This window comes from Phocoena sinus, chromosome 19 (genome assembly GCF_008692025.1).
Source record: "Phocoena sinus isolate mPhoSin1 chromosome 19, mPhoSin1.pri, whole genome shotgun sequence".
Classification (NCBI taxonomy): Eukaryota; Metazoa; Chordata; class Mammalia; order Artiodactyla; family Phocoenidae; genus Phocoena; species Phocoena sinus.
The window spans coordinates 40,729,256-40,744,222 of record NC_045781.1 but is presented as its reverse complement, the minus strand read 5'-3'; the positions used below and the strand labels follow the sequence as shown (position 1 = coordinate 40,744,222).

Sequence of the window (14,967 nt, the reverse complement as noted above, 5' to 3'; positions counted from 1 at the left end):
AATACATATATAATGTGTATAGAAGTACACATTTTTCCTCTTGCCTCAGGGTGCAAGTTGGCTGGTCTCTGAACTGTTACTCAGAAAGTTCTAATAGTGCTTTCTATTTGTTTCACCTGTTCTCTCCTTGCTTGACTTCTTTTGGATGGATTGAGCAGCACTCCGAGATCACCTTAATCCCATTTCAGAGCCTTCCAAGCTGAGCTGATCCAGCTCAGAGTCCAATTAGGGGGAAATGGGAAGAGGTGGAGGTTACTAGAAGATAGAAGCTTATAGAAGGGCCCTGTGTTGCTGGCGCTCAGACCTCTACGGTATCTAAGGCTCTGCTCAGTCGGTACAGGTGTTCTGAATGGGCATGACAGGGCTGCTCAACGATGGCCAGAAGTTGGAGTTCACAGCCAACTGCCACTGCTTGGAGCCGCACTGACATAAACACAAAAAATGAGGGAGACATTCCTGTTTTCCTCTCCTGTCTTTCCATCTCCCTTTCTCTGGTAACTCCTACTGGCAGAATGTAATAGGAAGCCAGCTGGGTGGCTAGGAAATGTGGTTTCACGCGTTCAAGCCCCAGCCTCACAGAGCAGAGAATAACATAAGGCTGGATCTGCAGTTGAGAGACAATTGTTTGATAACCAGGATTGCTGAGGCCTGATTCACTCTTTCTCCTAGGGTGTGCTGTCTTGTGTTCTAACTCCTCAGGTTTCTTCCTTACTTTTGGGGGACCCTGGATACGAATCTCTATTTCCTTAGCCCCACAAAGTCCCTAGTGGAAGAAACAGCCCAAAGACCTGGCCCACCTCTGAGTTTCCACCCTCCCTGGATCCTTCACAAGTAATTTTTCAGTATCTTGTTAACTCCCTGATGCCTTCAAGAAGATCCTTTTCATATTTTTCCCAACTTTTCTAATGATTGTCAGGAGGACTGTAACTTTGATTTATTTACTTAGTCAACCAGACATTTGAAACTGCGTATGCATTACTGTGATAACGTTTTAAAATTAACTGTAAACATTATGCCCTCTCCTTTTACCTAAGACTAATATAGGAAACAAATGTATACGAAAAGCTTCTGCACTTTTGAGAAACTATCAGCAAAGTCATCATGCATTAGGTTGTTTAATGTCACTTAAATGAAGACCTCCGTGGCAGGTCAGCTCAGATGTATGAGTCACCAGAATATAAACACCTCCGCCCCGCTTTGTCCTTCCTGAGCTGACGAAGGCAAGCTGGAGGCAACCAGGTCAGACTTTGTCCTTACCCCTGAGGCATGAGAAAGAGGCAGGGGGCAGTGATGGACAGGGGGCAGTGGTCACCAGAGGCCAAGGTCCCTCTGGCGCCGAGAGGGGAGGCCGGCTTGTCAGGGAGTCCAAGAGAGAGGAGACACACACAAATACAAAAGGCGGGGGACAACTCAGACTAGATTTCAGCCTGTGTTGTTGGCCCCTCTCAGCGTGATGCAGGCCCAGGAGGCTCAGATGCCACCCAACTGCAGTTTTGAAATCAGTTCCCCCTAAACCATAGCTTTTTCTGCAGAAAACAACGAATTATACTGTCCAGGACACTGGCCAGCCGGGAAACCACCTTGTCCTGAAGGAGGAGTTCTGTCTATCCTTAGGAGACTAAGCCTCTCATGCTCTTAGCACCAAGGGCCCTAACTGGACCCTGTCCCCCTACTCTGTGCCTTGGAGACTCTTCCAGCTCTTCCCCCACAGCACAGTCATCCTGCTCAAACCAGACCTTTGCCTAGGCTACTGGCCAATCCAGATGCCCTCTCCACTCCCCTGCAGTATCCAAGCCCCATCCTTTCAAGGCTCAGCTACTGTTCTGGTGCCTTCATGAACCTCTTACCACCATGGCCAGCCTTCACCAGCACTGCCTCCGACTTCCCTCAGCCAGGATGACCATATACAAAAAAAGATGAGACAGGTGCCTCCCTGGTGGCGCAGTGGTTGAGAGTCTGCCTGCCAGTGCAGGGGACACAGGTTCGTGCCCCGGTCCGGGAAGATCCCACATGCCACGGAGCGGCTGGGCCTGTGAGCCATGGCCGCTGAGCCTGCGCGTCCGGAGCCTGTGCTCTGCAAAGGGAGAGGCCGCAGCGGTGAGAGGCCCGCATACCGCAAAAAAAAAAAAAAAAAAAAAAAAAAAAGAGAGACATAAATTGACCAGGGAGTAGGTAACCCCCTTCCCAAGATGGCGACCATTAACTAATGTTTAGTATGTATATTCCTCTAGGGTCTTTTGTGTGTGTGTGTGTGTGTGTGTGTGTGTGTGTGTGTGTAACAACACATGCACAGAAGTAAATTTTAACACGAGATACTAAAACAAAATGGTCTCCCATAAGTATTATTCTTACATTTCATTTTTATTAAAAATATATAGGGAATCACTTTTCTGTCCGTCAAAACATACAGATCGAATTCACTCTTCTGAATTCTAATTCCTCCTAGAATTTCATGGAATATTTAACCCGTTGGAGGGCGGGAATATCCCTGCAACTAAAACCCCACATGGACCTGTGACCTGCCTGGCTAGAGGTGAAATTAGGAAGATTCCTGGACCCCTCCCTGTTCCCCCACGGGCCTCCTCCCCGAGTCAGTAGGTACACACAGCTCGGGATGGGTAGCTGGAGGGCCGGGAGCAGGGGCGGAGGGAGCCCGCGATGCATCATCGCTAGCGGGCGCTCGCAACAGAAGCCAGCCTGGCCCACTAGTGCGCCGTTCTAGTCGGGGCGGGAAGATCCTATCGCCCCCTGGCGGCCACGCTGTGAGGCGGCATTGTGGGTCCCCGCGCGTCTGTCGAGCGTCCTGACTCCAGCCGCGCGTCAGACGAGGCCGCGCCGCTGGGTCACCTACATCGACGGTCGGGACCCCATCGTCGCCCTCTGACTCTCGCTCGCCCCTCTCAGGCTCTCGAGACCCGCCTCTGCCCGCCTGCTCGGCCCTGTGCAGCATGCTGCCCGTAGGCCTCGAGGCTCCCCGCGCACTCACCCGGCGGCCTCTTCTGCGTCTGCTGCTCCTGCTGTGGCTGCTGCTGTGGCCGGTAACCCGCGCTCGGACCACGCAGGGAACCCCCAGCGCCTCGACCAGGCCGGACACCTCCAGCGTCCCAACAGCGCTGGGCTCCCCGAGAGCCCCGAGTCTGCATGAGCGCGCGCGGGCCCTGATGCGGGACTTCCGGCTCGTGGATGGGTGCGTCGGTGCTGCGTGCCGGCTGGTGGGGGCTGAACCCGCCCCTGGGCAGGAGAGGAAGGGCTAGTAGGAGGCTCCCTCACACCACCCCTCTCTCCTCCATCACCCCTGGCGCCTTCGTCCCCATTACCCCGTTGCCGGTGGAACGCCCTACCTAAGAACTCCTCCTCAGGACTACCGTCTGTGTGAGGGAGGAGGTGGGCTGGGACGGAACAGGCCCAGGACCTGGAGGCCACGCCCCCTACTCTTACTTTGTCTTGACCCCCCCCCCAGCCAGAACCACCTGCCCCTGTTCCTGAAACAGCATTTCCGGAATGAGCTACAGGAGGGCAACCTGCGCAATTTCAGCCTTGGCCAAACCAGCCTGGACAAGCTCAGGGATGGCCTCGTGGGTGCCCAGGTACCAGAGGGACACACTTAACGGCCGCTGGGGAATGTGGGAGCTACAGGAACCTGGGTAGATAGGCCTCTGACTATCAGAGGACACGCAGTCTGCCATCATGGGGCTGCTGGAGAGTGCAGGGGTGTTGGAGGTCAAAGCAGGCCAGAGGCATGGGTGCCCAGGTTCTGTGGAGACTCAAAGAAAGTGATCAGAAAATCCTTGGCGAGCGTGGGGGCTCTGAAACCACAAAGGATATGGTGGATTGCCTTTGGGGCATTCACATAGCACATGGATAAACGGCAGGTAAGGACAGGTGCTGCCTGTTTGGCTGCTGGCAGCAAGCTGAATAGTCCTCAAGGTACCACGGGGTCATGCAGTGCCGCACTCAGGGCCACTGACCCAGATGAGTACCTTGGAGGCCGAGGAGGAGTAGCAGGCCAAGGGCACTTGGAGTCCACCCTGATCTCATTCTGGACCCCTGGGCCAACCCCCAGTTCTGGTCAGCCTACGCACCATGCCACACCCAGGACCAGGATGCTGTGCGCCTCACGCTGGAGCAGATTGACCTCATTCGTCGTGTGTGTGCCTCCTACTCTGAACTGGAGCTTGTGACCTCAGCCAGAGGTGGGCTGGGGAATGGGAGGATAGTCAGGGCCTCAGTCTGGTGGTTCTGGCCCTGGGCTCTGACTGCTTGATTCTCTGCCCTCTTCTAGGACTGAACAGCACTCAAAAGCTGGCTTGCCTTATTGGTGTGGAGGGTGGTCACTCACTAGACAGCAGCCTCTCTGTGCTGCGCAGTTTCTATCTGCTGGGAGTACGCTACCTGACACTCACCTTCACCTGCAACACGCCCTGGTGAGCAGTGCCTGGCCAGGGTGGAACGGTAGATGCATGGTGGGGAAACTGCCAGAGAGGTGAGGACAGAGGGGTCCACAGAGGGAGGCTGTGGGGTCTCAGCAGGTCCCTCACACTCCCCGAAAGCAGCTGGTCCAGATCCTCACCCTGTTCTGAGGTGGGATGGATGGACAGAGAGCCTGGAAGTCCAGGCTCTGTTGGCCAAGGTAGGGCCTGCTAGATTGCCTCCCTCTGGCTGTCCTTCAGGGCAGAGAGTTCCACCAAGTTTCAACACTTCTACACCAACATCAGTGGGTTGACAGGCTTTGGTGAGGTAAGGACTCCTTTTCCACATCCTACCCCGCACATTCCCTACAGATATGTGCATACACGTGCGTCCCTCCCAACCCACCCCCCTGCAAAAAAAAAAAAACCCACCTGTCCCTGCAGAAGGTGATAGGGGAAATGAACCGCCTGGGCATGATGGTGGACTTGTCCTACGGGTCAGACACCTTGGCGCGGCAAGCCCTGAAGGTGTCAAGGGCCCCTGTGATCTTCTCCCACTCAGCTGCCAAGGCTGTGTGCAACAATATGCTGAATGTTCCTGATGACATCCTGCAACTTCTGGTGAGCAGCCACCCCAGCCCTCAAACCTGGGACTAGGCATGCTTCATCCAAAGACCCTTTTTTAAAAAAATATTTATTTATTTATTCATTTATTTGGTTGCTCTGGGTCTTTGTTGAGGCAGGCAGGCTCCTTAGTTGCAGCATGAGAACTCTTAGTTGCAGCATGCATGTGGGATCTAGTTCCCTGACCAGGGATCGAACCTGGGCCCCCTGCATTGGGAGTGAAGAGTCTTAACCACTGCGCCACTAGGGAAGTCCCTATCCAAAGACCCTTGACCCTGAACAAAGCTACCAGCCCAGGCCTCACTCACCCTTGGACCCAAGGCTGGTTAACCCTCCCCGATCTCTGAAACTCAAGGCCAAATCTGTTCCACCCAGGGGCCAAGAGAAGTGAAGCCTTACCCAACCCCTCAGGCAAGGAGTGAGCACTTACCCTATCAGGGCCCCCAGGGCATAGGTGGCAGGCCATCAGGCCGGAAGTGCCAAGCTGAGTGTCCACTTGTTTATCCATGTAGAAGAAAAATGGTGGCATTGTGATGGTGTCGCTGTCCACGGGGGTGCTGCCGTGTAACCTGTTTGCTAACGTGTCCACCGTGGCAGGTGAGCCCCGCTTCGACTCCTTGTGCAGTTGTAGCTTGACCTGTGGCCGCTAGGGCCCTCAGGACAGCTCTAGGCATCTGGCGTACCTGCTGGGCCCTGGGCAGGCCTCCCAACAGCTCAGGGGAGCAGACACAGCTCTTCACTGCCCTGAACCCAGATCTAGGGATACAACCAGTGCTGATGGGTTTTGGGGAGGCAATTGCCTCTGCCTCTGAGTCTCACATTTGCTCCCACATCTCTGGAAAGGACAGGCAGAGCCCCGCAACCAGGCTCTCAAGGAACCCAGAGGCATGGTGGCTCCTGGGCAGGAAAAGATCCAAAGGGGCTGGTGGCCCTGAGGTTCACTCTGGGTCCAGTGTCTAGCCTATAACCACTTCAGAACTCACCATGGGCTGGGAGCTCTGTGGAGTCAGCTGTTATGTCCTGGAGTGCTGTGGGCAGGGGAGTTGGCCACGCTGAGTTCCCCCAGACCAGGGCTGGTCCCAGGATCTAACTCTAGCCTCGTGCTGCCCACCACAACCCTCACCCCCTAGATCACTTTGACCACATCAGAGCCGTCACTGGATCTGAGTTCATCGGAATTAGCGGAAACTATGATGGGTCTGGCCGGTGAGTGTTTCCCCTGGGGTTTGTCTTGGGTGGGGGTTCAGTGGGGAGTCCTTTAGTCCCAGTTCCTTATCCCATGGTCCTCCCATCCTTCAGGCCTCCACCACAGACTCTGGTCTTCCAACCCACCTGACATCTCCCCACTCCCAGGACCTCTTTCCTGGACTCTCCCTGTCCCTCCTGTGGCCCAGTGGACCCATTCCCACTCCAAGCCATCACAGTTGTTAAGTACCCACCCCCTCACAGGAGATCTCATCTGCCCAGCACATGCTCCACTCCCAGCCCAGTAGATGTGCTGTGGACTGAGCATCTGCTCGGCAGGTAAATGCTGCAGAAGCCCAGTCTTCAAGGAGCTTCCAAAGTTCCATTCGGTAGCCTGAAAAACACGGACCTTCATTTCCCGCATGTAGCTGGGGCTGGTGTGACAGTGGGCCCTAGGCCAGAATCGGGTCCACAGCTAGCCAGCTGGTGGCCACATAGGTTCCCACAGGGGCTGGAGGACGTGTCCACATACCCGGTACTGATAGAGGAGTTGCTGAGGCGTGGCTGGAGGGAGGAAGAGCTGCAGGGTGTCCTTCGTGGAAACCTGCTGCGGGTCTTCAGACAAGTGGAACAGGTATGCTGGGCTGGGCAAAAAGATGGTTCAGTGTTTCAGCAGGTGGCGGGCATGGGGGGGGTGGGTGCTGGGGAAGCCACTGACTGCTGACTTTCATCCCCAGGTGAGAGAGGAAAACAGTGGCCAGAGCCCTGCGGAGGATGAATTTCCAAACAGGCAGGTGGGCAGGTCGTGCCACTCCCACCTGACTCAGCCTCAGAATGAACACCTGGCCACACACCGGGTGGGAAACAAGTGGCCAACCAATCAGGCCCTTCAGAGGCCCTCAAAAGCCTCCCCACACCTCGTTCTAGGGCTCATGGCTGCTGCCACCTTCTCAATCCTCATCCTACGGCTCTAGTGACCTGGCCAGTCCTCCAGAGGTCACTGTGTCAAAGTCTCACAAAGTTCCCCTCCTAGTGGTCCAGGCACAAACATAGGTATGCTGAGAATAAATATTTTGGGTACAGAGCCAGGTGTGAATGTCCTTCCTTCTTCACAGGCAGGGGGGTTGGGTCTGTTGGGCTCTTGGTTGGTGAGCCGTCTTATGTTCTAGCCCCAGCTGCTCAAGATGGGTGGTTCCCATTGGCCTCCAGCTTTGTCTTTCTCAGGAAAGGCAGAGGCATCTTACCTTATTATTCTAGAAGCCTGAGCCCACAGAAGAGCACTACGGAATCAAGTGCAGAGTTGATCCCATCATGGAGTGTGACAGTGGTAGTTCCCAATCTCTCTCTGAAAGGTTTAAAAAATGTGTTTGTTTTTGTGTGTTTGTTTTTAAAGGGTGATACCTTTTGTAGCATAAACTAACTTGTTTGGAAATATCAAGAGAGGAAGCATGAAAAGCTTTTAGATTTTTCAGATAAGGTCCTCTTTTTTTTCTTAAACTGGTTTTTTAATGGAGGTGGAGAAATCAGGTCTTGGAAAGAAAAAAGAAAAGGAACATAGTGCCATCTGCTCAGCTTACTACAGGCCTTCCGTCTCGGACCACTTTCCTCTCCCAATCCACAAGGGTGGGCCAGAGCCAGATCGAAGTTCCTTCCATGGGAACTCGAAATTAGCAGAGAGACTACAGTGCCACGTATGACATAAATTGTGTCCATATATATGTGGGTCTGTCTTTGAATTCTGTTCCATTTATTTGGGCTATTTGTTTATTGTATTATCAATACTATAAAGTTTTAATCACGGCAACTTTATTTTTTCTAATTAATTTATTTTTGGCTGCGTTGGGTCTTCGTTGTTGCACGCGGGCTTTCTCTAGTTGCAGCGAGCGGGGGCTACTCTTTGTTGCAGTGCGCAGGCTTCTCATTGCGGTGGCTTCTCTTGTTGCGGAGCATGGGCTCTCGGCGCGTGGGCTTCAGTAGTTGTGGCACGCGGACTCAGTAGTTGTGGCTCGCGGGCTGTAGAGCGCAGGCTCAGTAGTTGTAGCGCACGGGCTTAGCTGCTCCGCGGCATGTGGGATCTTCCCGGACAGGAGCTCAGTGTCCCCTGCATTGGTAGGCAGATTCTTAACCACTGAGCCACCAGGGAAGTCCCATGTTGGCAACTTTAAAACAAGTCTTGACATCAAATAGAGTGAGTCTTCCCACTTTAAGAACATCATATCAGTAAATATTTGATCAGATAAGTAGATCCACAGTGAATGATATAAAATAAGAGATTTATTATAGGGATTAGACTTTATGCACATATAGGAGACAATGGAAAAGGCTGCTTGACCTGGTGTTGGGTATTAAATCTGTACAGGTAAGCTGGGCCAGAGTTAAAAAGGAGAGCTGGATGTGAGGTGAAGGAGAAGCTGAATGAACCCATAAGGACAAACTGGAAAAACTGGATATCCATTTGTGAAAAAAAAAAAGAATATTTACCCCTAGTTCACACCGTATAGAATAAAACATACAAAATAAAATTATTTGAATATGTTATTGATCCAAATGCGAAAGATAAAAGTACAAAACTCTTAGAAAGGGACTTCCCTGGTGGTCCAGTGGCTAAGACTCAGTGCTCCCAATGCAGGGGGCCCAGCTTTGATTCCTGGCCAGGGAACTAGATCGCACATGCTGCAACTAAGAGTTCACTTGCCACAGCTTAAAAGATTACACATGCCACAACGAAGATCCTGCACCAGCAATGAAGATCGCGAGTGCCACAACTAAGACCCAGCATGCTCTTCAATAAGTGATGCTGGGAAAACTGGACAGCTACATGTAAAAGAATGAAATTATGAACACTAACACCATACACAAAAATAAACTCAAAATGGATTAAAGACCTAAATGTGAGACCAGACACTATAAAACTCTTAGAGGAAAACACAGGAAAAACACTCTTTGACATAAATCACAGCAAGATCTTTTTTGAACCACTTCCTTGAGCAATGGAAACAAAAACAAAAATAAATAAATGGGACCTAATGAAACTTAAAAGCTTTTGCACTGCAAAGGAAACTATAAACAAGATGAAAAGACAACCCTCAGAATGGGAGAAAATATTTGCAAACGAATCAATGGACAAAGGATTAATCTCTAAAATATATAAACAGCTCATGCAGCTCAATATTAAAGAAACAAACACCCCAATCAAAAAATGGGCAGAAGACCTAAATAGACATTTCTCCAAGATATACAGATGGCCAAGAAGCACATGAAAAGCTGCTCAACATCACTAATTATTAGAGAAATGCAAATCAAAACTACAATGAGGTATCACCTCACACCAGTCAGAATGGGCATCATCAGAAAATCTACAAACAACAAATGCTGGAGAGGGTGTGGAGAAAAGGGAACACTCTCACGCTGTTGGTGGGAATGTATATTGATACAGCCACTATGGAGAACAGTATGGAGGTTCCTTAAAAAACTAAAAATAGAACTACCATATGACCCAGCAATCCCACTACTGGGCATATACCCAGAGAAAACCATAATTCAAAAAGACACATTCACCCCAGTGTTCATTGCAGCACTATTTACCATAGCCAGGACATAGAAGCAACCTAAGTGTCCATCAACAGATGAATGGCTAAAGATGTGGTGCATATATACAATGGAATATTACCCAGCCATAAAAAGGAACGAAATTGAGTTATTTGTAATGAGGTGGATGGACCTAGAGTCTGTCATACAGAGTGAAGTAAGTCAGCAAGAGAAAAATACCGTATGCTAACACATATATATGGAATCTAAAAAAATGGTTCTGATGAACCTAGGGGCAGGACAGGAATAAAGATGCAGACATAGAGAATGGACTTGAGAACACGGGGAGGGGGAAGGGTAAGCTGGGACGAAGTAAGAGAGTGGCATTGACATATATACAATACCAAATGTAAAATAGCTAGCTAGTGGGAAGCAGCTGCATAGCACAGGGATATTAGCTCGGTGCTTTGTGACCACCTAGAGGGGTGGGATAGGGAGGGTGGGAGGGAGACACAAGAGGGAGGAGATATGGGGATATATGTATACATATAGCTGATTCACTTTGTTATACAGCAGAAACTAACACACCATTGTAAAGCAATTATACTCCAATAAAGATGTTAAAGGAAAAAAAAAAGACACATGCACCCCAATGTTCATTACAGCACTATTTACAATAGCCAGGTCATGGAAGCAACCTAAATGCCCATCGACAGATGAATGGATAAAGAAGATGTGGTACATAGATACAATGGAATATAACTCAGCCATAAAAAGGAATGAAATTGGGTCATTTGTAGAGTCTTGGATGGATCTAGAGACTGTCATACAGAGTGAAGTAAGTCAGAAAGAGAAAAACAAATATCACATATTAATGCATATATGTGGAAGCTAGAAAAATGGTACAGATGATCCGGTTTGCAGGCCAGAAATAGAGACACAGATGTAGAGAACAAACGTATGGACACCAAGGGGGAAAAGTGGCAGGGGGGATGGTGGTGGTGGGATGAATTGGGAGATTGGGATTGACATATATACACTATATAACCTACGTATAAAAATAAATAAAATAAAATTCAAAAAAGATGTTAAAAAAAAAGACCCAGCGTGGCCAAATAAATAAATACTAAAAAAAGAAAATGAAAAGGTAGTCAACCTTACTAGTCTCTAAGGACATGCAAAATAAAACTCACAAAAAAGGATAACTAAAATTCAACAGATGAACAATACCAAGCGTTTGTAAGGGTGTGGAGCAGCAGGTATTCTCTCATACCCTGCTGGTGGCAGTGTAAACTGATAAAAACTGCATTGAAAAAGAGTTTGACATTATTTACTAAAGTTAAAGACACATATACCCAAGGATTTAATTTTTTTTTCCCCTAAAGACCCAGCAGAGGGACTTCCCTGGTGATTCAGTGGGTAAGACTCTGCGCTCCCATTGCAGGGGGCCCAGGTTCAATCCCTGGTTGGGGAACTAGATCCTACATGCATGCCACAACTGAGTTCTCATGCCACAGCTAAGAGCCTGCATGCTGCAACAATAATCTGGCATAGCCTGCATAAATAAATAGGTTAATTAATTAATTAAATTAAAAAGAAAGACCCAACAGAAATGCCTGCACACATGTGCACTGAAAGACATGAACAAATATATTTATAGAAGAGCTATTTTTAATAATTTTAAATTGAAAATAACCTAACAATAGAGAAATCAATGGTGCTATATTAACTCCATGGAAGAGTACACAGCAATGAAAAAGAACAAATTACAGTCACACGCCACAACTTGTGAGAATCTTACAAAATAATCTTGAGTGAAAGAAGCAAGATGTAAAATAATACCTATCATATTATTCCATTTCTATAAAGTACAAAAACAAGCAAAACTGATCTATGATGTTAAAAGTCTGTTTAAGGATATCCTCAGGGGAGGTAATGACTGGAAGAGGGCATGAAGAAGGGCCTCAGGATTGTTGGTAAAGTGCTCTTTCTTGATCTGGGTGCTGGTTACCTGGTGTGTTCATTTTGTGAACTGTATACTGTATATTATTATGGTGTGTGAATATTTGGCCGCTGTTACACAATCGTCATTGGAAGCAGAAGTTCTGTTGAGGTATTCCTCACAACCAATAATCATTTTTTGTAAATGTTCCAAGTATACTTGACCAAAATAAGGAATTTTCCAATTGTTGTATGTAGAACTATATACATGTCCATTAGGTCACCGTCATTAATTGTGTTATTAAAATCTTTTATATCTTGCTGGGTTTTTTTTTTTTTTTTCTTTTTTGACCTATTTGTAAGCATGACAGTTGTGGTGAAATCTTCCACTGTGATGGTGTATGTATCAGTTTCTCCCTATAGTTCTAGCAATTTATTTTTATTGAAGTGAAATTCACATACCATAAAATTAACCATTTTAAAGTGAATAATTCAGTGGCATTTAGTATATTCACAATGTTGAACAACCACCACTTCTATCTAGTTCCAAAATATTTCAGTCACCCTAAAAGGAGACCCTCTACCCATTAAGCAGTTGCTCCCCATCCTTCTCTTTCCCCCTAACCACCAATCTGCTTTCTGTCTCTATGGATTTCCCTATCCTGGATATTTCTTACAAATGGAATCATATAATAGGTGACCTTTGTACCTGGCTTCCTACAGCTAGCATAATGTTGTCAAGGTTCATTCATGTTGTACTTTTTCTCCATTTTTATTTTACTCTTTTTCTGGAATTCCTATTGTGCAGATATTAGAACTTGTTTTTCTGTCCTCCCATATCTCTTTTCTGTTTTCTCTTTCTTTTTTTATTTCTTCTTTTGGGAGAATTTCTTAACTTGGTCTTTCCAATTTATTGATTCATTCTCGATTATAACTTTATGCTATTAGATTACCTATTGTGTTGTTTCAATTATTGTGGTAATTTTAATATATGGTCCCATGTGTTTCTCCCATCCAAAGATGGGTTCCATGTCTGCCCACCCCTTGAATCTGGGCTTTGTAACTGCTTGACCAGTGAAATATGGCAAAAGTGATGCTGTGCCCATTTCCAGGCGTAGGCCCAGAGAACTGTCCTGCTTCTTGGGATGCTTACTCATGGACTGTAGCCACTATACTATGAGGAAGCCAAGCAGCCCAGGGAGAGGTCCACATGCAGAGGACCCAGCCCCTGGTCCACAGCCCCACTGAGCTCTTAGCCAATAACAATTTGCTGGTAATGTAAGTGAATCATCTTTTTTTTTTTTTTTTTTTTTTTTGGTCACGCCCCACGGCTTGTGAGATCTTAGTTCCTGGACCAGGGACTGAACTCGGGTCCCTGGCAGTGGAAGCAGGAGTCCTAACCACTCAACGGCAAGGGAATTCCCATGAATCATCTTGAAAGTGAATCCTCCGGTCCTAACTGATGCCATGTGGAATAGAGATGAGCTTACTCAGCTTACTGATTTGTGAGCAAATAAATATTTTTGTTGATTGTTGCTTTAAGCCACTGTTTTGGGGTAATTTGTTATGAAGCCATAGATCACTGGAATAATTATATTTTTCTCTACCTTATATTTCTGCTTGTTCTTTTTTATATTTTCATGTTTCATATTGCTAATATTCTCCCTTATCTTTTGTAATATGTTTATTAGGCTAATTTTGAATTTTTCATCCATGTATTCTAATCATTTTCCTGATAGATGTTTTCTTTTGAAATGTCTGTTCTTCTAAATGTCTGTTAGTTTTTGCCTGTTATTATTGCCCACGAGTACCCTGATGGTACAGGCTATTTGACCAGTCAATAGTATGGGGGAAGTTGTATCCTAGCTACAGAGTCCCCCAGAGTCTAAGGTTTCAGTTGTGCTGTAGTGGCCTGTCTTCCACACAGCACCTGACCCCACCCCTGAGGAGAGAGGCCAGGTAAGAACTATGGGGAACCTTTGCAGAGCATCAGGGAAGACCAAGGAGGGGGCACCTGTTCATTCTTTAGTCAAAAAATGTGTTGGGACCAGGACTGAAGATACCAAGGTAATGAGACCAAAATGGTCCTGCCAATGTGAAATCCACAGTCTAGTGGGCATGAAAAATATTAAAGATCTCCACCAACACGTTTCTCCCTGCAGTGGGTCCTATGAAGGGAAAGTGCCCCAGGGGAACACAATCCAGGGGAGGGTGAAGCGGGGTAGGGGGGAGGTGGGGTGTGTTTCAGAGAAGTCTTCTGGGGAAGTGGAACTCCAAGCTGAGGCCTCCTCCACACAGAGGAGTTTGGTAAATGAGGGTGGGGGCAGAGGGTTGAAAGGCATTCTGCCAGGTGCAAGTGCTGCACAGAAACTCCTTGAGTTTGGGGAAGTGAAAGAAGCCAAAGCATCTGAGCATCTGGTTTTCCGTGATGCTCAGCCAGAAAGGCTGAGGCTGGGGAGGAGGATAGGGAGAGATGCAGCTGGAGAGGTTGGAGGGGCCAGAGGGAGCAGGGCCTTGTGGACCAAGAGAAGAGCTTGGGCTTTTTCTTCAGAAGAGGTGGCTCTACCAGGAGCAGGGAGTCCATTGGAAGGCTGCTACTGTGGGCAGGTGAAGGTGGCATGAAGGACAGGACAAAGCAACAGACCCTGGCCAGGATGACTGTGGGGTAGGGGAAAGAATAGGGGTCAGCTCCGAGGTCTTCCTGCAGGGCCCAGCGACTCTGATCCCTTATTCTGCTCCAGAGTTTGGAGGTCAGAGGGCGCAGAGTCTGAGGTAGGTTGGAAAGATACCACTAATTCTGATATTCTAAAGCCCTCTGAGTTATAAAAGGGAGGAAAAAAATGGAGACAGAGGTGTGAGGTGGCCTCTGGGCTTTTCTGATAGAGAAACAAATAGCTAAAAGAATGGCCTAGAAAGATAAAGATGTTAAAGTAAAGCCAACTGGATACGTTATCTGAAGCAGTGGAGTAGAAAGTGAAAGAAAATTTAAGAGCAAAGAAGTAAATGGCTTGGGTAAAGGAATCCCTAAGAGGTGAGACAGTAAAAGATAAAACTGAGATGAAAGATCTTGGCTAAAGAATCCAATGCAGCGTCCAAAGAGGCAAACGGGGCTGGGCAAGGGGGATGGGTGTCCTTCCTACCGAGGAGGAAGCAGCCTCTACTGAAGGGGCAGGAATCCCCAGCAGCCTCCAACAGGGAGACATGGAGGGTGGGGGAAGGGAGGGGACTTTCCTGGGTTTCCGTTTCCAAGGTTGCGGAGGAGAGAGGTGGAAGAGAGAGA

At 48.2% G+C, this 14,967-nt stretch overlaps 1 protein-coding gene across 2 annotated transcripts; it reads left to right on the top strand.

Annotated features, from left to right (window-relative positions):
- The first annotated feature begins 2,948 nt into the window (after positions 1-2,948).
- Positions 2,949-7,287, top strand: DPEP3 (dipeptidase 3). 2 transcript variants are annotated; one of them, XM_032613711.1, is made up of 10 exons: positions 2,949-3,187; positions 3,461-3,587; positions 4,064-4,193; positions 4,283-4,424; positions 4,671-4,737; positions 4,854-5,030; positions 5,549-5,630; positions 6,164-6,239; positions 6,717-6,852; positions 6,956-7,287. In XM_032613711.1, exons 1-10 carry the CDS (start codon positions 2,949-2,951, stop codon positions 7,190-7,192), a joined length of 1,413 nt encoding a protein of 470 aa, XP_032469602.1. In that variant the 3' UTR covers positions 7,193-7,287. The 2 variants fall into 2 exon arrangements, with proteins under 2 accessions (XP_032469602.1, XP_032469601.1); XM_032613710.1 differs by having other exon boundaries at positions 5,546-5,630.
- The last annotated feature ends 7,680 nt before the right edge of the window (positions 7,288-14,967 follow it).

Bases quoted from the DNA above. Each gene is read 5' to 3' on its own strand.
- DPEP3 (XM_032613710.1), top strand. From the start codon at position 2,949: ATGCTGCCCGTAGGCCTCGAGGCTCCCCGCGCACTCACCCGGCGGCCT. The intron at 4,425-4,670 runs GTGAGCAGTGCC...GCTGTCCTTCAG, and splicing joins TTCACCTGCAACACGCCCTG to GGCAGAGAGTTCCACCAAGT. The intron at 5,631-6,163 runs GTGAGCCCCGCT...CTCACCCCCTAG, and splicing joins TAACGTGTCCACCGTGGCAG to ATCACTTTGACCACATCAGA.